General features: G+C 48.1%; 9 protein-coding genes across 9 annotated transcripts in view; 6 read left to right on the forward strand and 3 right to left on the reverse strand.

Moving 5' to 3' along the window:
- PPTG_23693 (hypothetical protein) overlaps positions 1-976 on the forward strand; it is a gene marked incomplete at both ends in the record, with an annotated part of 2,425 nt that extends 1,449 nt beyond the window's left edge. Inside the window, one exon of the mRNA XM_008912497.1 lies at positions 5-976. Within this exon, the coding sequence (XP_008910745.1) occupies positions 5-976 (972 nt within the window). The remainder of the gene's footprint in view (positions 1-4) is intronic.
- A 412-nt stretch (positions 977-1,388) lies between these two features.
- On the forward strand, positions 1,389-3,725 carry PPTG_15433 (hypothetical protein; the record flags this gene model as incomplete). Its single annotated transcript, XM_008912498.1, has 4 exons — positions 1,389-1,442; positions 1,504-1,573; positions 2,019-3,596; positions 3,664-3,725. 4 exons carry the CDS (start codon positions 1,389-1,391, stop codon positions 3,723-3,725), a joined length of 1,764 nt encoding a protein of 587 aa, XP_008910746.1.
- Positions 3,726-4,075: 350 nt separating this feature from the next.
- PPTG_15434 (hypothetical protein) lies at positions 4,076-7,795 on the reverse strand. Its single transcript, XM_008912499.1, has one exon. It carries the CDS (start codon positions 7,765-7,767, stop codon positions 4,216-4,218), a length of 3,552 nt encoding a protein of 1,183 aa, XP_008910747.1. The 5' UTR covers positions 7,768-7,795; the 3' UTR covers positions 4,076-4,215.
- A 1,864-nt stretch (positions 7,796-9,659) lies between these two features.
- PPTG_23694 (hypothetical protein) lies at positions 9,660-11,282 on the forward strand (the record flags this gene model as incomplete). Its single annotated transcript, XM_008912500.1, has 5 exons — positions 9,660-9,714; positions 10,175-10,204; positions 10,608-10,687; positions 10,766-10,890; positions 11,135-11,282. 5 exons carry the CDS (start codon positions 9,660-9,662, stop codon positions 11,280-11,282), a joined length of 438 nt encoding a protein of 145 aa, XP_008910748.1.
- Positions 11,283-14,502: 3,220 nt separating this feature from the next.
- PPTG_23695 (hypothetical protein) lies at positions 14,503-14,898 on the forward strand (the record flags this gene model as incomplete). Its single annotated transcript, XM_008912501.1, has 1 exon — positions 14,503-14,898. One exon carries the CDS (start codon positions 14,503-14,505, stop codon positions 14,896-14,898), a length of 396 nt encoding a protein of 131 aa, XP_008910749.1.
- A 515-nt stretch (positions 14,899-15,413) lies between these two features.
- Positions 15,414-16,240, reverse strand: PPTG_15435 (hypothetical protein; the record flags this gene model as incomplete). Its single annotated transcript, XM_008912502.1, has 2 exons — positions 15,414-16,136; positions 16,220-16,240. 2 exons carry the CDS (start codon positions 16,238-16,240, stop codon positions 15,414-15,416), a joined length of 744 nt encoding a protein of 247 aa, XP_008910750.1.
- Positions 16,241-18,354: 2,114 nt separating this feature from the next.
- PPTG_23696 (hypothetical protein) lies at positions 18,355-18,774 on the forward strand (the record flags this gene model as incomplete). Its single annotated transcript, XM_008912503.1, has 1 exon — positions 18,355-18,774. One exon carries the CDS (start codon positions 18,355-18,357, stop codon positions 18,772-18,774), a length of 420 nt encoding a protein of 139 aa, XP_008910751.1.
- Positions 18,775-18,935: 161 nt separating this feature from the next.
- On the forward strand, positions 18,936-20,715 carry PPTG_23697 (hypothetical protein; the record flags this gene model as incomplete). The annotated part of the gene is made up of 4 exons (XM_008912504.1): positions 18,936-19,392; positions 19,448-19,889; positions 19,964-20,425; positions 20,508-20,715. The coding sequence occupies 4 exons, from the start codon at positions 18,936-18,938 to the stop codon at positions 20,713-20,715; spliced, it is 1,569 nt and encodes a 522-aa protein (XP_008910752.1).
- Positions 20,716-22,388: 1,673 nt separating this feature from the next.
- Positions 22,389-22,547, reverse strand: PPTG_23698 (hypothetical protein; the record flags this gene model as incomplete). The annotated part of the gene is made up of 1 exon (XM_008912505.1): positions 22,389-22,547. The coding sequence occupies one exon, from the start codon at positions 22,545-22,547 to the stop codon at positions 22,389-22,391; it is 159 nt and encodes a 52-aa protein (XP_008910753.1).
- Positions 22,548-23,184: the final 637 nt, after the last annotated feature.

Below are 23,184 nucleotides of genomic sequence, written 5' to 3' on the forward strand. Positions count from 1 at the left end.
CCAGGAGAATCCTACGCAGAAAATGAACTTACTGGCGGCATTGACCGCTCGATTCGGAGATGAAGCAGTGGCTATCATGCTAGAAACAGCCAAGAAGATACGGAAGACCAGAAGTCTTGCTGTTAGTATCCAAACAGAGCAGATCCGGCACTGGCTTCGTACCAAGAAACGTCCCGACGATGTCTTTGTATTGCTGAAGCTCGAAACTGCCAAGGCTCGACTTTTTGACCAGCCTCAATTGAATACGTGGGTGAGATACGTAGACGCATTTAACAACGCAAACCCGACGAGATCAACGACTTTATTCTCCGTTTTGAACGCGCGATACTACGATGAAGCTCTGGCTAAAATGTTAGTCGTGGCAAAGTCTTCTGGTGGCTCAGCGGGATCATTAGCGAGTCGAATACAAGCGGAACAGACAAGATATTGGCTGAGCGTTAACAGAACGCCGGGAGCGATTTTCGAAATGTTACAATTGGAGACATTAGGTACAAATTTCTTAAATCACCCGATTTTTACCGCCTGGGTCAAGTACACGGACGATTTCCGCAAGAAAAACCTCGGCACGCGCCTGTCTACGCTAACAACGTTGAGAGTATACTACAGTGATGCAACATTGGCAAAGTTGTTTACTGAGGCGAGGAAAGTGACGAAAACTGCGAAGATTGGTAGACGACTGGAAGCGGAATTGTTACGGGAATGGTCTCTCGCTGTTGCACCTCCAGCGCTGATTTTCGAGCGGCTGAAACTTGGAAATGGGGGTCAGAAGTTGTTTGAAAGTCCGCTGTTCACTATGTGGACGAACTACATCGCTATGTTCAAGAAAGCGAACCCTCGATACAAGGATGATCAACTTGCAACGTTGTTACGATCTTATGGACGCAGAGAGCTGACGTTGATGCTCATTTTGGCCGAGAAGGTGCCAAGCACGAAGGATATTGCTACGAAGTTGCGGGGACAGCTATCTGGTCTATAGTATGCGGGTAAAGTAGACCTGAGCGAGGAATTCTCCAACTAGATGCTAAGAAATAACAATCATAAATAAGAGCACTTAGTCTAAATGGTCTTCCACATGTACTATATAATATCCGTATATGATAAAAAAAAAAATGTCTAAAGCAGCGAAAGCGTGTGATGCACTGTGTACAACGTTGGTCATAGAAAAAAATGAGCATCTACAAAAATCTCCGCCATTTATAGTGACACATGCGCTTGGCAAATGTGGTCTCCCTCTATCAATAGCACCTTGCTCAGAGCTCGAGTTTCGTTGTGCCGAAATTAGTTTCCACCTCGACTTGAGCTGGCAGGTTCATCACTTTCTTCGGCAAAGCGTTGGACGAGCATCGTGGCTTGACGCGGGCGACAGGAATCGACGTGACTCAGTCGAGATGGGAGCCGCTGCATCGGTGGACGACCCGGACGCGTCCGTGATATTTAAAGAGGTTTGTCTTCATAAAACAATGTCTTTATTTTCCTCGTACCTAATTTATGTTGGCTTTATAGACGAAAGAGGAGTACGATCGTCGCATTGCGGCGGGTGACTCGAAAGAAGAGATTTTCCGTAGTCTTCGTGGTATAGTAGTCACTCGTTTAGGAGCACAGTCACGACTCGAAACTTCGCAAAGTCTTGATTCATTTCTCGTGAAAACTTTACCAGCGACTGAGGTAATTTTCATTTTTTTCATATTATCCGCTACATGTATCTTACCGCTTTTTGTTTAACCAGTCTGGAGATCTTGATAAAAGCTCAAGCTCGCTACTGGATGCCGCTACGTTAGCCGCAGTCTCCTCATCATCCGAGACGAAGGAGGCGATTATAGAGCCCAGCATTGCGTCGCCCAAGGCTTTGCCCAATGACATCCATCCGAACCCTTTTCATGACGACCATGAAGTCGAAACTCACGTTGATGAGCACGGAATCCTCCGGTCTACTGTTGAAAAAGGCTTTGGACGAGCAGTTGGCTCTTCTCGGGCTGCGCTTGATCTGGTACAAAATCTGGCTCCTGTGTTTACAACAGACGTACTAACGGATCCAACGACGCTCAAGATGATCCTCAAGTACGCGGAAGCCAACAAAGTGCCCAGTGGAGCGGACATGCTTCGATTTTGGGTCGAAATTGACGAATTGCAGCATCTTCCGTCCCATTCGTACACTCACCGGCGTCTACGCAAGATTTATGACAAGTTTTTATCCCCAGAAGCGCCTTCACCCGTTTGTGTCACGGCGCAAATGCTGCAGGATATCGAAAAAGCGCTCGAAGGAGATAATATCTCCGCTGGAATCTACGCCGGTGCACAGCAAATCTGCTTTATCGCGCTGGAAAAATCCGTGTATCCACGCTTCCGAGAGAGTAAATTATTCCGGAAGATGCAGGATTTCTGCGCCCCAATCGTTCCTAACTCTGGAGCATCGTCTAGTACTGGATCAGGCAACGGACCCACCCCTCTTGCGGTTGCTTCGGCTACAGGAACTGTGGCTGCCAACATCACGGATAATCTGGACGAGGCGGAAGATTTTTCCCTTTTGGGCATTCTAGCGCATCCAGCTAAACTACGGTTCCTCAAGACATTTTGTATGGAAGCTTTGGCGCTGGAAAATCTGCTTTTCTATCTGGAAGTCGAGGACTGCAAGCGATTGCCAAACTTGTCGTTCGTGGTCAACAAGACTCGAAAAATTTATGACCGGTACTGCTCTCCGGCGTCCAAAAACTTTATCGTCGGGCTGGGAGATAATGGAGCGTTGAAAGAAATCCACGATGTCGTGGAGAATAAAGGAGCTCTCGTGCCCAAGTTATTCTACGAAATCCAGATGGGTGTCTTTAACCGTATTAGCGACGAAATCTGGCCCGGATTCTGCCGCTCACAGGAATATCTGGACCACTCGAAAGAGGTCAAACCAGACGCCAAACACCTTACACGACGTGGCAATCGATTCGAAGAGAGTGAGGCTGTCCACAAGAAGCTGGACGGACTGGCAGAGTTCCAGCTTATTGACACTGCTATGCATTATCCGGTTGCGAAACTTATCCCTCTTTCGTTTCCCGACTCCATTCAAGGGGCGGCGCGGCGAAAATCCATCCAAAAACTCGAGGAAGAACAAACTCTTACGCCTGAACAAGAACTGACATTGCTGCTGAACGATCCCTATGCCAAAAAATACCTCAAGCTCTTCATGACTCGACGAGGTGTCGACTCATTGCTAGCGTTCTGCGAAGAAGTGGAGGATTTTAAGCTGTTACCAGGTATCGAATTTCTTCAGCATTCCGCCAAGAAAATCTACCGCAAGTACATCGTCCCCAGCGCTCGACTGCAGGTGGATATGAGTAAGACCATGCGAGATGAGATTTTCACGAGACTCTCGAATCCAAGCGTGGACATGTTCAAGAAAATCGCTAATCGTGTACGCCACGGGATGCTGCAGGACTCGCTCCCGCGCTTCGTCAAGTCAAATTACTACAAGGAACTGCGTCGAGACAGTAAATCTACTCCTGCAGATGCACACTTGGCCACTGTCGATCAAGCAGCAAAAGCGGGGAAGCTGGAGCTTTGCCACTTGGATGTTTTTCTAACATATCCAGGGTGCATGCAAGCGTTCCGTAAGTTCTTGGATTTTCAACATTGTTCTGAAAATCTGATGCTCTGGGAGGAGATTGAGCACTACAGAAGACTGCCAAGTTACCAGATTGTACTGCGGTCGGCCAAGAAAATCTACGACAAATATCTGAATCCAAATAATCCACGCTCGCAGATTCCACTCGCCCCAGCACTACGTGAACGTGTGGAAGCGCAGCTAGAGGTGGCATGTCGTACAACATTCGATGAAGTGGAGAACGAGTGCTACGACCACATGCGCAACGTCGTGATGCCTGATTTCTTGGATTCTCGGATTTTCATGGCTTTGGTAGGCACATGGGCTACTGTCCACGAGGATTATCCAGCCGAAATGCTTCGAGGGGAGCTGGAAATGGCCTTTCTGCGTCACCGTTTCCACCTTGTTCAAGAAGCTCGAGGCATGTCACGCGATTCTACAGTTAACAATCTGGACAAAGGACGTAACGGAGCGACGCCTACTCTAGGCGCCACAAACGGATAATCCTTAGATTATCTTAATATCTACAGATTCCAGATTCTAAAATTTGAAATCTCCCAAAAGTTATGCAGCTACTATTACCGACTTTATGAAAATCTTAAAACTTCATAGACTTGATACTAACCTTACGCGAACAGCGCGTGCAGTGCTGCTTGTTGCGAAGCTGGCAACGAGGCCCAAGCCTGGCCCATGACCTGTTCAGGAACCGTAGAGCGGAGGCCTGTGAGCGTTTTAGCGAGTTCTTGACGCAGAGCTGAGGCCTCTTTCTCCCCCACCGCTTTGCTCATCTTGCGCAGATATTTCTCGTCGGCCACAGCGGATAATACAGCCACCACCTTGCCTAGATGTCGGTAGTCCGGTGCTCCCAACACAAGAGGATGTCTATCATTCACATAGCCACATAGTCGGCGAGAAACAGCGAGAGATTCTTCTAAATCTCCACGAAGAGGAAGCAGCTCCAGCCACTGCGGGAACAACGTGGCGGCGTCTACTGCGCCCGACTGGTACTCGCACAACTTGCCTAGTGCGGCCACAGCGTTGTCTGTAGCGTTGCGTTGCTCCGAACTTTGTGCATTCGGGTGGGCCACAACGTTGTGAAGTAGCTGGAGACACCGATCAGCGTGTCGCGCGAAGGCCTCTCCACCTTGAGACGCACACACTCCGACACCGAACGCGGCAGCTTGGACCAGACTGGGCTCGTTAACCTCGCGTAACGCACTCTCCAGGACCGGTAAGAAGACGTCCAGACGACGCATGGCCGGGCCGCAATGTTCCAGTACATCGTCCACTACAAACAAGGCCAGACGACGGTCTTCTACTAGACAACCAGGGGCGGCCAGAGCGGCCACCTTCTCCCACAACAGAGTCATAAACACGGGGAAGAACGCAGCGCCATGAGTCTTGGCCAGCGTCCCGATACACTCCGCCAACACGAACTGTAGCTCCTGTTCGGCCACTTGAGTCTCACTGGACTGAGACGCGTCGTCCTCTTCGTCTTCTGCCTCCATGTCGCTACCAGCTCCTCGTCGCATTGCGCGACGCTGGAAACTGTCGCCTAGAACCACTAGTAGACCGTGTACCAACTCACTTAACTGCGCTTCGTTAAGTTCCAGCGTCGGGTGCAGCGCTCGTGCGTCAGTCAGACAGCGGATCATACTCTGCATGATACTTACAACCAGATCCACTTCGGGCTCCGACGTTAGTGCGTTAACTAGTCGGCCAAGAGCGAAGTCCACCATCTGCTTGATGGCCACTTCGCTGTGCTCCTTGGCCGGGGCGGCAGTGGAGATGGCCACGCACTTGACGAGTGCAGGCATCGCTCGGATGGCCGAGGCGCGGATGTCCGAGTGTACTGACTCGGTTAACAAAGGGGCCAGCACCTGAGTCACTTGTTCGGCGTAAGGGAAGAAGGCGTCTTCCAGGTCTGTTGCCATCCCGGCCAGCAGCTGACAGGCCGTGGCCTTCTCTTCTAGAATAGATGTGCGAATACTCAAACATTTGTCGTTAACTTGAGCTAGTTGGATGTCTTCGCTGTCCGTAGATCCGCCGCTTTCGTCGTCGTCGTCGTCACTGGACAGCGTCGTAGGGTCCACTTCGAACTCGGCCTGTTGTGTGGCCGCCTCGAGAAGTGTAGGCATCACAAGCGGCAAGTACGGCGCGAAATCATGGCCAAGACACGTGCAGCAGCGGGCCCAGGCTTGCAGTAGATACGTGCGGATCAACTCGTTGCCGACAATCGACGGCGTGGCCTGCATCTCGGCCATCACCTTGAGGATGGCAGGAGCGTCACGTGAGAACACCTCCTTGCCAACAGCCTGGCCGATGAGACTCAGACACTCGAGTGTAATTCCACCAAGAGTGAATGAACTGGGAGCGTTAGACTGCGGCTTGAGCACGGCCGGCGATGCGGCCGCAGCCTGCATACTCTCTTGAAGACAATTCATGAGAATCTGCTGCAACGGGGGCATCACTGCAGCGTAATAGTTCGTGAAAGACGCGCCGGCCACTGTGGCCACTGACGAGATAGCAGTGATAGCTTGTTCTTGGACAACTCGTGCAGCGATAAACGCTTGTGTGTGTGTTTGGCCTGTTGTTGAAGTCAGAGATTGGCCGTGTTGGAGCAGCGCGAAAAGTTGATGTAACATCTTCTCCAAGTACGGAGTGAGCAGCTCAGGCGGGCACATGTCGATAAATTGACGCAGAGCGGTAGCAGCGTGAGCCTGGAGACGTGGTTTGTTAAAGTCTTCAAGGTAGTGGGCCAACACAGTGAGAGCTTGTTGGTGGTAGGCCTCTTGGAACTGCGGAGCCTGGTCGACGGACAGCTGGCCGATGACATCGACGGCCGTACAGCATACACGAGGATGGGGATCGTTGGCCTGAGTCAGCAAGTGGCGCACAATGGCGTCCAAGTTCTCGTCGTCGAGTACGTCCAAAATCTGGCACAGACCCACCAAGGCCGCGTGACGACTCACCCAATTGTCCGAACGGGCCGCATATTCCTGAATAAGGGCGAAGCATGTAGGCAGCGAGCGCTTAGCCCCCAGTGCGCCGACTAACCGCTCCAGGGCCTCGGATCCCACGTCAAAGTTGGAGATCTCCTGGTCAATACCTTGGCCACCGGCAGATTGCTCGTCCTCGCAATTAGCCACGTCCCACGTGTCAATGTCCTGCAATTCCAGCATCATCTTGAAGGCCACCGGGTACACTGTCTCCACGAACATGTTCTTGGGCAGCCGACGACACCTTGACGGGGCCTGCTCAGCCAAAGACACTAGAAACTCCATGGCCAATTGGCGGCAGCCATCGAGCATGGCATTGTCGTCGCTCTCATCACGTGGAGCGTCGGCGATTTGCACCATAGTGTCCACGAACTCGCGTAAGCATGGCTTAAAGAAGGCCGCGTGGGGCTCGGCCACCTCAATCAGGACTTCCAGAGCTTCCATTACCTCGTCGAACTGTCTTGTGACTAGTAGAGCGTGAAGTACAGCGAGTACAAGTGGTACAGCGCTGGCCAGCAGCTCTGGCCGAGGCACTTGGTCCAGAGCGTCCAAATTGAGCAGCAGCATGCTCAAAGCACGCAACGCATTGAGGGCCACGCGACCTTCTCGGTCGGCCAGACCCTTGGCCATGGTCTGCAGTACTGTGACATCCAACGTAATGGTTTCCGACGTCTCGGCCTGAGTCATCTGGGTGGCCAGGAAGATGGCCACCATCTCCAACACTCGCAACGCAGTCTCGCGCAGTGTGACCATGGGTGCATTGCTCCATTGCAGCAGTGTGGGCAGCAGGCCATCCCACTGGCCGTCCTCCAGGATGCTGCTGGCCAGCTCGCCCACCGTATCGCACACCTTCCGACGAATGCCACGGTTCATCTCGCCGGCCTCAAGTACGGCCAGCAGCTCGCGCTTGACCTCGGCGCGGGCCTGGTCCGTGGCCCGCGGCCAGAGCGATACGGCGTCGCGCAGCAGCACGCGGCGCAGCAGGACAGCAGCCAGCGCGCGGATGTCATCCGGACTGGTTGAGTGCACGACGTGCACCAAACCTAGCAGCAGTTCGTCGCTACAGGAGGCCTGTTTGAGCGCAGCAAATTGCGACTCGGCCGCATTGCGGGCCGCGTTGTCTACAGCAAGCAGGCTCCATAGCAGCGCTTCCCAGGAAGAGCCCGACGACACCTCCATCTAGTGATACTTCTACGCTGGGTTATCAATATAGGAATGGTAGCCATCGGATTGGTGGCCATGGTAGGGCTACGGCCATTGGTAGATATTAGATCAGATATGGTGACCAATGAAATTCGTGAATGCGTGACGTGATGTTGAAGCCGATTTCCTTTCCAGCATGGCACAGACGTTGACTGTGTTGTATGGATATGTATGTGGTTACCGCGCCACAGACCGACGGTAGGATTGGGCTTAGCCCGTATAGGGTGGTAGGCCGCATCATCGCTGTAACGTTGTAGAACGGTCGGGCTTAAGACGGACTCACTACACAGGCGCATATAAAATGTGTACAGGTCGGATGCCCACTTCAATGAAATGGACCGTCAGATCGTCGATACCCTCTCGATACATGATCGTGGCTCCGCAGGCCCCTCAGCGAATGCATGCTGCGCCGGTGTTGGTCTTCTACAATGCCTCGTGCTGTGTATCGCATAGTTTCGGCTATTTAAGCCGATGCCAAACAAGCTAGTGTGCGTGCTTCTCCACGAACACAACCACTGGAACTGTCACCGGTTTCTGGATCGCAGGAGCAGCAATACTCCAAGTACCGAACAAAGGACCGAATGTCCTGATCACGACAGCATCCGCAATACAGGGTCCCACTTTGATTCCGAACCGTCGTTTCCAGCCAGACGCATACCTTTGACGCGCCGCTCGGGTCCAGCATGGGACAACCTTCCGCTTCGAGCACGGTGACGTCTTCCGCCTTGAGGTTGACCCAGTGAAACTTCGTCGCAGTTGTAGCAACTGTCGTAGATCGACGCAGGACGATGAATCAACGCTCGTAGAGTGCTTCGAGTTCTGCATTGTGTATGTGGCGGAGGGGCTCTGCGGAAATTGCTGGTCACTGCGTCTCTCTTGCACACTGCACTCGAATTGCTGACGGAGGGAGTATCCGATCTTTCATGAAGTGTACCATCCGGTGGGCCGATTCGATCTTCGGGTGACCTCAGAAGCAACGCTTGAGTTGAGTTCTTGGACTGCCTGCATTGATAACTGGACGTTTGGCAGCAGCGGGATACTTTTGCCGCTGTGCACTTTACGGTTTTGAATTGTCGATCTTAATGTATTAGATCGCGGGCTTTGTCGATCTTGAGGTATAAGATTGACGGTCTCCAGGTCAGTTTAGGTATTGGCGACTCCAAGCTCGCATGACCCATACACTCCTACCGTCTAGCACCAACAGATCGCATAACGCATAGAAACAAATAGTTGACGAAGTCAGTAGCCGAGTTCCCGTTCTCCTTTCCCGCGTTGATTGATTTGTTCTGCGCCCGTCACTTAAGCTCCGTATGTGCACCCTTAAGGGTGATGTAATGGGCCCCTCCATTTCATAAGTAGATAGATTGTTCTACAAAAGTAGGTGCATCAGCACACGATACTCATGTGATGAATTGCAATCATCTTATTGACTGATCTATGGGAGCCGGACACATTACTAGCCAATCAGGCGATGACATATATTTGAGCGACCATGGCTACCACCTGGTCCTTAACAAAGTCAGAGTTGAATGTTCCTGATAATTGCGAGCTTCCTCCTATCTACAGTGAAAGCTGGTAACGGATAAATACCTGGCCAGTTACAGTAGATACGAGTCATGTGATAATCCAGCTATACTGTATATTTTACGAAAGCCAGTTGATAACATTTTACACTATAGTCGTGCGAAGCCACGCGAGTGCGCTCAACAGGCTGTATTTTGTTTTTCTTATGAAACGTTGTCGCTGTTCCAGCAGCAACAAGGGATCATAGGGATGTGAAGCAGTTTAATTGATTTTATAGCCCATTTTAGTAGTAGTTGCTTGTGACATTTTGTGCATTATGACCACTGGCGCTAAACCAACTTTATATGTACCACTTCGCTGCTCAGAATTCAGTTTCCCAGGTTCTAGAGTTGTGTGTGTGTGTGTGTGTGTGTGTGCGACTGACAAGCGATATGAATTGTGAAATACTTTGGTTTCTACTGCGACGAGACATCATAGGGCCTTCTGTATCCATTTGCACGCACTTCGTTGCATTGATCTATCGTCGGATCAGATTAATAGTCGATAGCGCAAGAACGAATGTTTAATATTGTAATCACAATAGTGCATTTCTCCTGCTGGTCAGAATCTAGTAGCCCGCCGTCTATAATCGTTCCTGCCCCGTCCAGCAAGAATCGATGTGGTCACAATATTCCTCGCTCAACATAAGAGACTGTTTTACAGATTTAATCTCCACGACAATCCGTCGACGCTTGGTGCAACTTCTGTAACCCGCTTTCGCCGTTATGGTGCCTCCGTCATAAATTACAAATCGCGCTAACCGTATTGCCAGTTTTGTGGACAGCCCCTCAGGTGTTTCTAATTTCGAACTCGACTTTAGACCCAACGTGGCACCACTCCCGACACCCGCGTGTGCAACCTGCTTTGACCTACTCCGAGTTATGAAACAGTGATGGTGTTAATGACACCGAGTGACACGAGATGTGTGTAACGACCGTGGTAGCGTCTTCGAGAATTCGATGTGGTTAATCAGGGCGCAGACACCATATGTGCAATTAATACTGCACGAGACCAAGCATCACCTCTCTATCGTACATGTACACCTGACCAGTGATTTTTATACTGCTTGCGGGAGCTCTCAGAGCCTCATTGAAAATCGAGTTCCGTTCAGTTCCCTGCTCGGGTTACAGGAGCTTGTTCTGTCTCCAAGAAGCACTACTGCTCATACCTCGCATCCCTCTAATATTACTCAAACGATGGCTTCACCATTTCGTCGCATGCATCTTGTCGCTGACAAGCGCGTATCTTTTTAGCCCTAGAAGAATTCCGACAAGCATCTGGGGGCTCATCCGTGCGACACAAGCTGGCGAAACTGTGTTTCGGTTCATCGGCGGTGATAATTGCGCCGGTAGAACGAGAGAAACGTTCGCTCTCACTACTGTCACGCACATCTGGTCCGACGGCTTAGTAGCTGCCCTACATCACGAGGAAGATTGGACGCGCCGCTGTGGTGAAGCAGATTCAGAATATTCCGAGATTGGGCACGATCAGTTCCAATCAGTCAAGATGGACCACCACCCATTATGGCGATCTCAAGTGTGGTATACACCACACCTGTCCAAGTCGATTGTACCCACGATTTATCGAGTCTGCGGAGGATTACGCGACCATAAGGTAAAGGACCCACGATTTGGACCCGCCAGCAGCTTAAACAGCCGACGAAAGAGCGAGTGATACACGGGAGTTCGAGATAAAAACAGCAGGTGTTCGAGCCACAATTTTTGACATAGGACGAGGCTAACCCATTAAACAGAGTTATTTTTTCTTCATACTTAACAAGTGTTCTTCGTCTTCGCTATTCCGGGCAAGGGATCGACTTTGGCCCACCCGACGACGCGCTACAGGCATACCTACGCAAGATCGAAGTTCGAGCGCCTGGATTGCTTGACCAGGGCGACCGTCAACCCTCACTCAAGGCCAACCGCTAAAGGAAGCGGCAAGCGCGTAAAGGAAGGAATGCGATTTGCCGAACATAAGATACCCCTCGGGCCAAGACCAATCTCGCCCCCCCCCCCCCCCAAGACCGTCGATCTTACGTCTTAAGATCGACAGAGTGCGATCTCATACCTTAAGATCGACAACTCAAAACCGTAATCGACGCAGCGAGTAGAAGTATCCCCGTCGCTGCCGAACGTCCCGCTGTCTACGCAGACAGTCCAAGAAACCAGCCCAAGCGTCGCTTCCGAGATCACCCGAAGAGCGAATCGGCCCACACAAGGTGAGCATTGCAACTACACGGAAGGTCGGAGTATGGTCGGCCGTTCGGCCGCAGTGTGCAAGAGTACCTCAGCGATCAAAAATTTTCGCAGAACCACTTCGCCACACCGCCCATCACCTCCTGGTCGCGCTTGATGAGGTCAAGGCGCTGCTGGTTCGCCGCCTCTTTGTTACTTCGAGCACAAGGATAATCTCAAAGCAGTTTCGACAACTTGAGTCCTAGTGAGCCAAATCCAATCCGCACGACATCCCTGCAACGTTGTCCCGTTCGACACACGGATATGTGCGGGGTTAAGCGCCGGCACGATATCACTTGATCACAGCCTCAACTAGAACCAAGTCACCGAAGAACCTAATTTGCTAACCGCAAAGCTCAACAAGGCCACTTTCATAAATGCCTTTTCCGGAGAGTTCACTGGTAGTTGACCGACTAGTTGTTCTACGGATGCGTGCATACCTACCCGCGGTGGTGCTCCACAATCCGTTGCGCTTGCGTCTGTTCCCTATGTTCACTTTTCGATGATCCTCAGCAGGTCACCTGCCGGGCATTCCACCGGCGCTACGCCTTCATCGTGCTCACAGCACCGCGGGACTGAGCTACCGCAGGCCCCCACCGCTCAAAAGTACCCTCCTCGGGGGAGGGGGGACTCATTAAAAATCCTATTAGCTCCATCGACCAAGTATCTGAGAAGGCTTTGCAACTCTAGTAACCTTTGACTCACTTTCCTGTGAGTCTGTCAGGCGCCCCAGAAAGAAGCAATTAACAGTACCGGCGTTCTGGGACCAACGGGTTGTTCAAACACTGGCAGCATCAACAGCATATGCCAGCTGAACTACCGCTTCAGATAGCACGCCAGCGCTCGTTCAATGTACCCGGATGCCGCTCAAGCATTTGCGGTATTTATTCGGCTTCAGATGACTGATGTCTACAGCCCAATAAAATTATGCTGTCCGACGTATTGTGCTCGTACTACCGTAGATACCTCACCCGCTTCGGTGTCAAAGGTGTTCGTGCCAACTTAGTAGCACCGTTGCCACGTCACTGCCCGTTCGCGACCACTAAAGAAACATGTTTTTCCACCAATATCTAGAAGGAACAGAACAGGTTATGCTGCCTTTTATGGTGGTTAACATCATCCACATGTGTCCCGAGTTGTTTTCTAGTCGTTTCGGTGTGGCTGACAAGGCTAATGGTGACTCATGCACACCAGGAAGGATCATCCACTTCGTATGCTCCCCCGATTGCAGCTCTGTCATCTCAAATAGTACAACGACAACATTCCCGAGACATGCTTTGGGCATTACCATATAGTTGCGCGTGCATTGGGCGAATGCCGCTCGTAATGGGAGCTTCATATCCGCGACGATCTTCTCTAGCAGTAGCATATTAACAATTTATCAACACTTAGTGAATCTCCCCTCAAATTCTTCGAAGCAACCCCACTTCACGGCGTGACTGTACTAATCGGTGTTTCTGAAGAAGAGATCTGCACGAGTGCAACCGTCATGGTAGCACCTAACGCCAATCCAATTCATGTCCATTTGCGCGTTGTCCCCCCCCCCCCCCCCACTGACAGCAGACACGAACAATCGCACTTGGAGCAAGCCTGGCATATCTGCGCTGGATAATACAAATCGTCGTGCCATACCTATGATAAGTCAAGCTAATTTCAGGTCTTTCACTGCCATTTTGCAACCGTAGTCTTTGAGTCAGTGCTTCAGCTGGGGCTAGTGACGTTCCTGTGCGAGGGTTGCATGAGTACCAGACGTCGCGATCGTCACTCGGCTGAGCTCTTGACAGGTACCCGCCTTTCCTACCCACGTCAGACATAATATGGTGTTGCCGTCTTGCATGTTTGCGAGGAGCACCTCTCAAACTGGTATCACATCTTACGGACCCGGAGGCCGAGACCAATCGATTCTTCACTATGATTATCATTTTCGTGTTTTCTACAAGTTGCTGGGAACCTATACGAACCATGTCGCTACTCGTAATCTTTCAAACGTGTTTTAGTGCTCTTGTAGCTCGAGATTGGAGAAGAAGCGGAACGAAGGGTTTCAAAGGTGTTTCATCTGGTCTCAGCACTAATCTAGATTATTTGAATATGAGTACGAATTAGTTGCCGTAAAAAGTGAGTCCCCAATTAAAATTATTTTTCAAATCGAGTTCCCCATTGGAATTTTCCCTATGTATGAAGACTAGTGGTGGTATGTAGTCTCACACGAGGTAGGACTTTGGGTTACGACCAGTCCAAAAACCACTTTTTCGTAGTGAATAGTGGTAACAGCGTTCTTAAACTCGTTATATGGCATTGTTCTGTTCTGTGTTTTGGCTATTAACCAATAGGAATCAGCAAAAGGCAGCAATATGACAATATTGTGCAGACCTCCGGAAGCCACCCCCCCTACCCCTGATTGCGAGAGATGTGCAGTGTTAATAGCTTAGGTGCTATTTCATAGGCGGCGTCACCATCGGGAGTGATGCATATAGTGCATATTTTATAAACATCGTACACAGCTGATATTTCCCTGAAAGTTAGTGTAGAATAATCTCTGTGCTCTTCTATCCATGCGCTCTTCTTCACCGAGCTCTCAAGCATTTGATTGTTAAACATTTAGCCGCTACATGTAAAGTCACGTGATCAGTACACTGTAATAGCTAGCGTTTCAGTATAATGGAGAGTCTCTTCACTAGAGTGTCCGGTTTGTGGTGCACGACTACATTGTATACTTCCTATCTCATGAGTTTTACTAACGGACTCATCAATGATGTTTGCTCTACAGTACTACTTAGTATTACAATACCATAGTGTATTAAACCACGTCTTTACAGTTCATCTGTAGCCGATGTCGTACAGGGACCGGCTCGCACAATGCGAGCCGGCCATTCGAGGAATTTACCTCTATAACGAAGGCTCTCGTACGTCAAGCATGACCTTCACCTTATATCCGACACTCCTCGCGGCTCTTATTGTAGCGATCGTCGTAGCCGAAGATACTGCGCTAATCAATACCACTGCGGCGTCAACCATCGAGCGTTCTGACTCTTACTACAAAGTTCGACATCTCAAGGGAGCGCAGAAGACGAATAATGAGGAGAGGGTGGGTGCAGTGGGTGCTACTTGGTATGCCACTCACGAAATGGATAGTCCGTCGACATCAAAGTTCATCTCCCAGCAATCACAGAAAATCCTTGACACGACGAAGGACAACACTCCGCTTCCTAAGTGGGCTAAGGTTGTCGTGGTTCTCGCGGGGCTTGGCATAGTTTCAGGCGCCGCCGTTCTTTACGCGAATTTTGTTAAGGCGATACTCGATTCTAAATAACGCGAAAGGGGCGTACGTGGTGTATATGAAATACGAGCATCGAAGCGGGGGTTCAGCGTATCAAATTCGAGCATTATCGTGCGTAAGGCGTTGCCTTTAATTTCTGTTGTGCGTTTATGCAAATAGCACTTACCCAGTACGCTGCTGCTACCTCAGCAAAACTAAAAATTGAACGCGGGGAAATGATTGATAAACTCCAGACAAACATCAGGGGTTCTTTAATTGAAGTTTATTTTTTTTTGATAATTGTCATACGCTGTGAAACATTTTTTATATCTCCACACATTCCAAGTCTTGGAATCGAAGATTTGTGATGTAATACTGAGTTCTCTAGTAGCATAACGTGCAATGGATATGAGCAACACTGGTCTGGTCATTGCATCGAGTAAAATAGCCTACTGGGATCAGCTCAAAACGGCGTTAAATGCTTCACATACAATAGAAAAAGGATTATACTTACTATAACATATTTTACTGGGAGGACAGCTTTTAGCTGGCTGAACAGCTAACCAAATCTATTGCAATTGCCCCTTCTTCACAGCTTCCTTCGTCGGAGGATCGTCGATGTTACCGCGGCACACCCAGCTGTGGATCATATCCGGGAAGTTTACCACGTTGCTTTGTTTGGCGATAGCAAAATTGGCCTTAAGAATCTTCTCGACCACAACACCCTCGCTGACAAGAGGAGGGCCGTTGCCAGCCGCGCATAGAAGCTGAGGAACTGTTATGCTCTCCGTCATCTTCTCCACGGCACCTTCACCGTTCACGAGTTGTTCGGCAATCCAACTGGGATGGAACGAGACGTGACCCTTGATAGCAGGGGCCTCCAGGGCCGACTGCTTCGCACCAACATACCCACCCCAGCAGTAACCGTAGCTGCAGATGGACTCCACGCCGATCTCTTCCTGCAGGTAGGCAATGACGTTAGCCACATGGGCAGCCGCTACCTTCTCGAAACTGTTTCTCTTCAGCCATGCTGGGATGTCCACGCCGTCGAGAGTGACTGGGTAGTTACCATCAGCGGCGTCCACAAGCACCACAGTGTAACCCAGTTTGGCCAATGCTTCAGCATCCTGCTTGATACGACCACTGTCCGGGCCAAAAATGTCGGGAATGGCAATCAAACCAGCCTTGGATTGGAGAGGACCGGCGACAAGAGCTTCGTGTTGCGGAAGGTCCTTGCGACAATTGCATTGGCGGCGGTCTCCTTGGACGGCTCCATGACGGAAGGGCAGCAGCTCATGATTGCTTGATGTGGCCGTGCGGTAGAGTAAAAAACGATAAATTGTAAAATGAGCCAATACGAAGTGGAGGTTCGCACCGAAGAGCCTTGCTCAGACATTATCGACGTCCATAATGTGTACATGCTGGTCGAATGGATAGAATACCATGCAGTAATGATGATAATGCTAAATTGGCCTTCTATTTGATTTTTAAGAATAGAATATCATGCAGTGATGTACAGTACCATAATCTCTAATGTGGCGAGGGATTGCGACAGATAGTAATAGTAAAGTAGTATAGTTAATAGCTTCCTTACAAACTTTATGCGTTTTCCTAGCTTGGGCTCCTTCTGCTTCCGCTACTGCGCCGGTTCTGGAACCTCTTGAGGACATTAACCTGCTGAGTCGGTGCACATCCTGGCGAAGCCGTCTGTACATAGCAGTAACAATGTTCCGCAAACCCAGGTTTGGGGGTGACTCCCTGCGTGCCACCACCCGCAGTTGCTGGAGACAGCCCACATGTATTCGAATTGCTCAACCTGTCTCCACTTTTTGCCTTCGTGGGCGACTTGGTTGCGGAGTTGTCATAAAGTTGAAAACATTATTTTTCTAATTTTTATTAAATTTAATTTTTCTAATAAATATAAGTTTTACAAATATTATTCACGAGAAAGTGTATTAGAATTTCTTTTAATAAATCATCCTTTAGATTGTCCTATTTGTGATCAAGCTTCTGAATGTGATTTACAAGATCAAACTATGATTTTTGGTTGAGATCGTATTCTCAGTTGAAAAAGTACAAAACAATTGTTTCAAAATCCATAATATTTTTTATTTTATTTTAGAAGATATAATTATTATTATTTTATTGAATTAATAAAAAGTAATAACATTAAAAAATAAAAAATAATGTTTACTAGAAAAAGAACTTTTGAGTTTGAAACAATTCCGAAACTTAATGTTAATAATAAAATGAAACTTTTTTGAAAAAGTGACAGTGCACCTTTTGCATAATGGGCCAGCAAGTTTATTTTTATAGCAAGCTTAATTTAATAAAGTAGGCTTAGATAAATCAAGTTTTAAAAAGCTTTTTAGTTATATAAATAAGACCCGAAACTGAGTGATTTAACTTATAAAACTTGACCTCTGCTGCACAGTGCCCACCAAATGCGGCCATCGAACCCTGCATTCCTTATCAACTTTGCAATGCCTGCGTATGCTACGCGTTTTAAACTTCTCTGCAGTTGGCACTATCTCTCTGACCGAAAAACAGGCAAGGGTTATATATATATATACGTATATTGCAGCTTACATCGCTTTCTGAGTGCAATTGAGTTTTGCAATCCGTGGTGATCATGCAATTGCGTATTGCAATATAGAATTGCACTATTTGCCCTTCACTTCAACGTTATTTCAAGCTCAACTCGCTCTATATAAAGGCCGTATAGAGATTTGACCAGCACCGACGCCTCGGCGTATTATTTCGGGGAGACGACGAACTAAATCAGGAACTACAAGAACGCAAACAATTGAGCATGATGCAGACTATATCATTCTTCGATGACGAGAGATTGTTCAGTATGTCATCACGAACCGAGGAGCCAGATTGACTCCCGTCATGTTCGAAGCTATCATGGTCTTCAAGTCGAACCGATTGTTCTGGGACTCAAATCGTATGGGTGATATTTATTACCTGTTGTTCTAGCACTTTTTACCTGTTGGACGCTTCCAGCCACTACTAATCTGTTGTGAGCACTGATCGACCTGTTGTTTAGCAACCGATAATCAGGTATGGTTACCTGTTGGTCATCATTGCCACTTACCTGTTACCTGTGCTGATGATATGTTGTAAAACACAACCATGGCAGCCAATAAGTAGTGGAATAAAAACACAGGAAAGGAAAGCCTTTCACCATTTGGCACACTCGCTACCGAAGCCACAGCTGCCACTACGAGCCACCTACAAACGGAAAAAGCACACACGGAGATTCTTTGGCAATTGGCAACCCGATGTTGTCCTTTCAAACGTACTTCTCTTTTCTTCCAACTACGAAAATCAACTGTACATCCCTTCTCTCAAGTACCGGTCGGCCTAAAATTCGGTGCGGCATCATGGCGGAAGGTGGTCCAAGTTCGCGACGTAGTCGATTTATACCAAACGCAACCGTGATCCAACAAATACTCAACCAAAGCGATTCCGAAGCCTCTGAAATTGGTGGAGTCATATCCGAGAATGGAGTATGAGTTTGAGGAGGCGATAGAGACATCACAGACTGGAGATAGAGCTGCAATCACTCATGCGTACTCAACGGTTAGCGTGTTTGACACTTTCAATGCGGCTAGAACAGCAATCATCGATCAAAGCGACAACATATACACCTACGAAACTCGCTATGAGACAGATCGAATTCTCGCTAGGGTATATCGCTGTCGCTCCCATGAGCGCAGTGAACATCGCTTCAAAGTTAAAGAGCTTCGATACCAAGGAGTACCGACGACATATCAGCTGGAGGATTCGGGACAACACGATGCAATAGGAATTTCGGTTCAGCGTCGTGGAATTAAACCTCTGCTCGTGGAGGAGATTGATTCGTTGCTTCGAGTGGGATGGGGGAGCTCAACAGCTTCGGTCTACTCTGTTGCACAGATTTAGGCATCAGCCTGAAAGACTTCGGCTGATTCCGACGAGGAAGCAACTGGAAAATTGGAAAGCGTTTTTAGTCAAAAGTGCAAATGGCTGGGAGATCTCAAACCACGCCTCTTTAACAGCGTGGGCGAGTGATCTCGTATGTATGTATGTCAAGAGAACAGTTCATGTCGGTTACAGACCCGAGAGATTCTTACATGGACGAAATGATCGTTCTCGACACCTTCACGGTGTCTGGCGAAGAAGATGAAGGGACATCTTTCGGGGTTATTGTCAGTTCTCGACAAGTCTTCCCTAACATCGCGAATTCAGTGCGAGCTCAGGGAAATGAGCTTGTATGTGCCACTGATGGTACATACAAGCTTCATTTCGGTGGTTGGACTGTTGTGGATTGTGGATCCACTGCTGTGACATGGTCTCGCGGGAAGGGTGTGCATTGGTTTTTCCCTTGGGTGTATATGTTTGCTCGAAGTGAATCGACGGCTGTATATGCTCGGATGTTCCAGATCGTTCGCGAAAAAGCCATGGCATTCCTCGACATTGAAGTCAATGTTGAATTCGGCAGTCTCGACCACAGCGACGTTATTGCGTCTGCTTTCCAGTCAACCTGGCCGACTATTACTGGTAACCTGCTGGCCACACTTGGTGCGGCAGTTGCTCAAAAAGTAGACCCTCTTAGTCGATGCTGATCTGTTCGCGGAGATGATCAAGCCGGACGTGTATCTACTCAAATCGTCTCGTACTCATGCTCAATTTCTAAAGCTTGCGGTGGTGGTCATCGAAACTTGGATAGCACGTGGAGAGGATGCCAACGCTCAGCGGTTCAAAGATATTTATCTAACGGAGAGGTGGAATCGTTGGCACATCAACGGAGCTGCTGTAGGCGGTATCACTCCGAGCCAGCAAGGCATTGAATCACACCACTGTGTGATTAAAAAGACATGCGTCCCTAGCTCACGAGCATCTACTACCGGCGTATTAAACGGCATCTTACCCCACATCTTGAAGGCCGGTGGAGAGAACCTGTGCCCTAATTTGGGTACGCTTTACTGCGAAGGGCCTCTTCCCCCTGAGATGCTAGCCAAAGCTGCAGCACATCGACAGCACGCAATTACAAGAAGGTATTTAGTGGACGCGGGCGGAACAGACAATTGACCACGATTGTGTTTAACGTGTCACAGCACATTGTCGGCAGCCAAGGGTTGTTAGGTACTGATATTGATCAAGCGTGTGCTGTAAAATTTCTGCATTCTCTGAAGGGAAGATTATCGAGAGGGATCAAGGCAAATGAAGTGAAATTCGAGTTACTCTCTCTACACAGAGTGTTGATCATGGCTCAAACACTCTCACCTAGATTCGAACTAGCTCCGATTTGGCGTGATCACATCATACAGCAAATTCGACAGTTCCTCCACTGCACGTGTGAATCCTTCGTGCGTTCAGGTTGGATTTGTTCACATGCAATTGCTACGCTATCACTTCTCGGTCTACTTGGTGTAGACGCTGCTATGGCCAGTGTACCAGTGAGGCGGACCCCTGGCCGACCTCGAGCTCGAAGACTAGCACTTACCGAAGAATCCACCCAAGATGAATTCTACGATGTAGACCAGCTACTTCGGCTATTTATCGACAACCTTGGCAGCCACTGCGCTGGAAGGTAGTGGAGGAGCAAAGGCTGGGAGATGATTCAGAGGAAACAAGCAACTTTATTGGAGGAGTTGTTGGACTACGTCTGTCAGACAGCGTGTACAAGTGGTCCGTTCGATTCGGGGACGGATCTTTGAGAGACTACGCGGCCGAACAGCTGGCTCGAGCTGTGAACATGGCTCACCATCTCCAAATTCGAGTTTCAAACTAGAGCACACACTACACACGTACATTTACATGCATATCTACATCAACAAATTAGAGGCAGACGTAGTGAGTGCTTCGGACACTGCGAACTAGGGACCTGCAAAAATCGATAGTAAAGCATTCAATTCGAGTTGCAAGTACGTAGATTATGAAATTTCATAATTTTGTTAAGTGTAGTAAGCTCTTTTACACTAAAATATAGAAGTAAACCCTCATTTTATTGTAATGTGTAGTGCTGGTAATAAGTATTATAGAAAATTATTCTTTTGCAAAAAATAACAGTGCTATCGAATAAAACAATTTGTAAAGTAAGAGGTTCAATATGTAACACTGCAACGCGTTAAAGTTGTGTACAAAAAACAACATCACGAAGAGACAACCAAATGTTTACAAAATATAAATATGCAATAAGTATACTGTAACAGATTTTCATATTGCGTACGAACGAGCAACAGTCCATCAGTGCCCACAACAGGTTAGTAGGGGCTGGAATCGTGCAACAGCTAAAAAGTGCTAGAACAACAGGTAATAATTATTTTCCAAATCGTGTAGCCAAGGCCATCAGAGAGGCACACACTGATGAGCGAGGATAGCAACGATTTCTATATTGCTGGACTTGCCATCGCAAATACCGGGTGGCCCAGCTTCGAGAGTACCCCGCGGTTTGCTTTGGCTTCGCGTGCCACCCACTCCCCTTAGTTGACCTCAGTATCATCAAATAAAAATTTAGAATACTTTTAGAAAATTAAGAATAATAGAATGTCCTTATTTCTGCTTGAAAAAAGTCTATGTCATCCCAAACTATTATTCGCCTCTAGTATACTGGGCGGACAGTTTTAGCTGGCTGAACAGCCTAACCGTTGTTATTACAGCTGTCAGAGCAGGCTTTACAGTTAATTCGCAAATGTCGCCTGAGTCCATGGCTATGTACATTTTTTTGACTGGCGGTCTTCACAAAGTTGTCTGAAGAAGCGATGTGTGGTCCATCAAATTTTCATTTGTTTTTCAAAATCTTATAATTTTAAAAATTTCAGACGCCACTTTATCGGTTACGCTAACAGCATCGACATGTAAGTCTGGATACTGGCATCGTTTATATGCTAGCCTTAAAAATATCACAAACTGGAAGTGAAAAAAATGCTGATAATTCGATGTTGCCCAGCAAGTTTTGGCTACTTGGACACAGCAAGAAACTGGTAAAGTTATATGTTGCCGTATCCCGGTGCTACACGTAAACCGCGTCTGAAGTCAGGGGTCGCTGACAGTGCACTGGTACATTTTTTTTTCTCTGCATGACGGAGCGATACAGTTTCAAAGAAAAGATTATCGCTTTATTATGTGGTGAGAATAGGTAGATCTCCCTGCAATCGTTTCGTGAACATAATTGCTATCTGAGAATAACGGTGTAACGAATTGCACGGCCACGAGTTAGTATTCAGTAATCAAAAGACGTAGTTTTTTTTGCTAGCCGGGATGACCAAAAGTTGGAAGATTGCTTGATGTTTAATCTGGAAACAATTGATTGAAAACTGCGCTTTTTGTTGAACTCTTGTTTTGATGTTCTGCTGTCCACGTGTTGGTGGCAAAACGATTTGATGTTGGTGATAAGTTAACAAAGAAATTGATGTTACAGGACCCACTTTACTGATCAAGCACAAGCAGCTACAGTATCCTCAGTTACCAACAGCATATAGTATTCGCTGGCATAGTATCATATGAAAGGTTGTCCTTGTAGTGTTGCTAGTATTTATATATATCGTTGCATTTCACAGATGAATGCGAATCTCGTCCGGCAAGCACAACGTCCCGTCGGCCAAGTCCAGACGAGTTCCCGCTGGGACCATAAAGTCCATGTCGTGGATCGCGTCCTGACCCGACATCTCGCCAACCCAAACGTCGAAGAGGTACACCAGCGATCCAGCCATCGGTTCTCTTTGCATTTAAATGTTACATCAGTGTATGCATAACTTACAACGCTTGTATTATATAATACTCAATGGAAGTTAATAAGACCAATGAATATCCTGAACGTGTAGCGTGCGTACAAGCGGGTTAAAGTGCTATTATGCTAATACCGAGCATGTCATTTTTGCTTGCGTTGATTCTCAAGCTTTGCACGAACTAGGCTTGCTGTCGAATAAGTGCCTGTTTTGAAACGAAAAGTGTTTATATTTCGCATGCATGATACCTCCATCTTGGAAAAATTCCACTACCACCACCAGCCATGCCACGCCTCGATTATTGAGGCGTGGCAATAAATGAGGCATTTCATAGATGTATGTGCCATGTAATATTACTATTATAACATTCTTGGCATGGAGTAAACCAGCATTGAAATCCTTAAAGCACAAAACACTTACTTCGAAGTATAAAACTAATGCCATGGCTAGCGCGGGGAAGCTCGCGATTTTACAGGTTGAACCTAGCTTTATGAGCGCCTATTTGTACGGGTAGTCTTATAAAGAAAACGCAGCTTTTGTTTTTAATTCATAGCAGCTGCCTGAATACAAGAATCCTATACCTATATGAATTTTCAATGTTTCGATCCAGCTCAGCGTGATT

Source organism: Phytophthora parasitica (assembly GCF_000247585.1).
Source record: "Phytophthora parasitica INRA-310 unplaced genomic scaffold supercont2.47, whole genome shotgun sequence".
NCBI classification, from domain to species: Eukaryota; Oomycota; class Peronosporomycetes; order Peronosporales; family Peronosporaceae; genus Phytophthora; species Phytophthora nicotianae.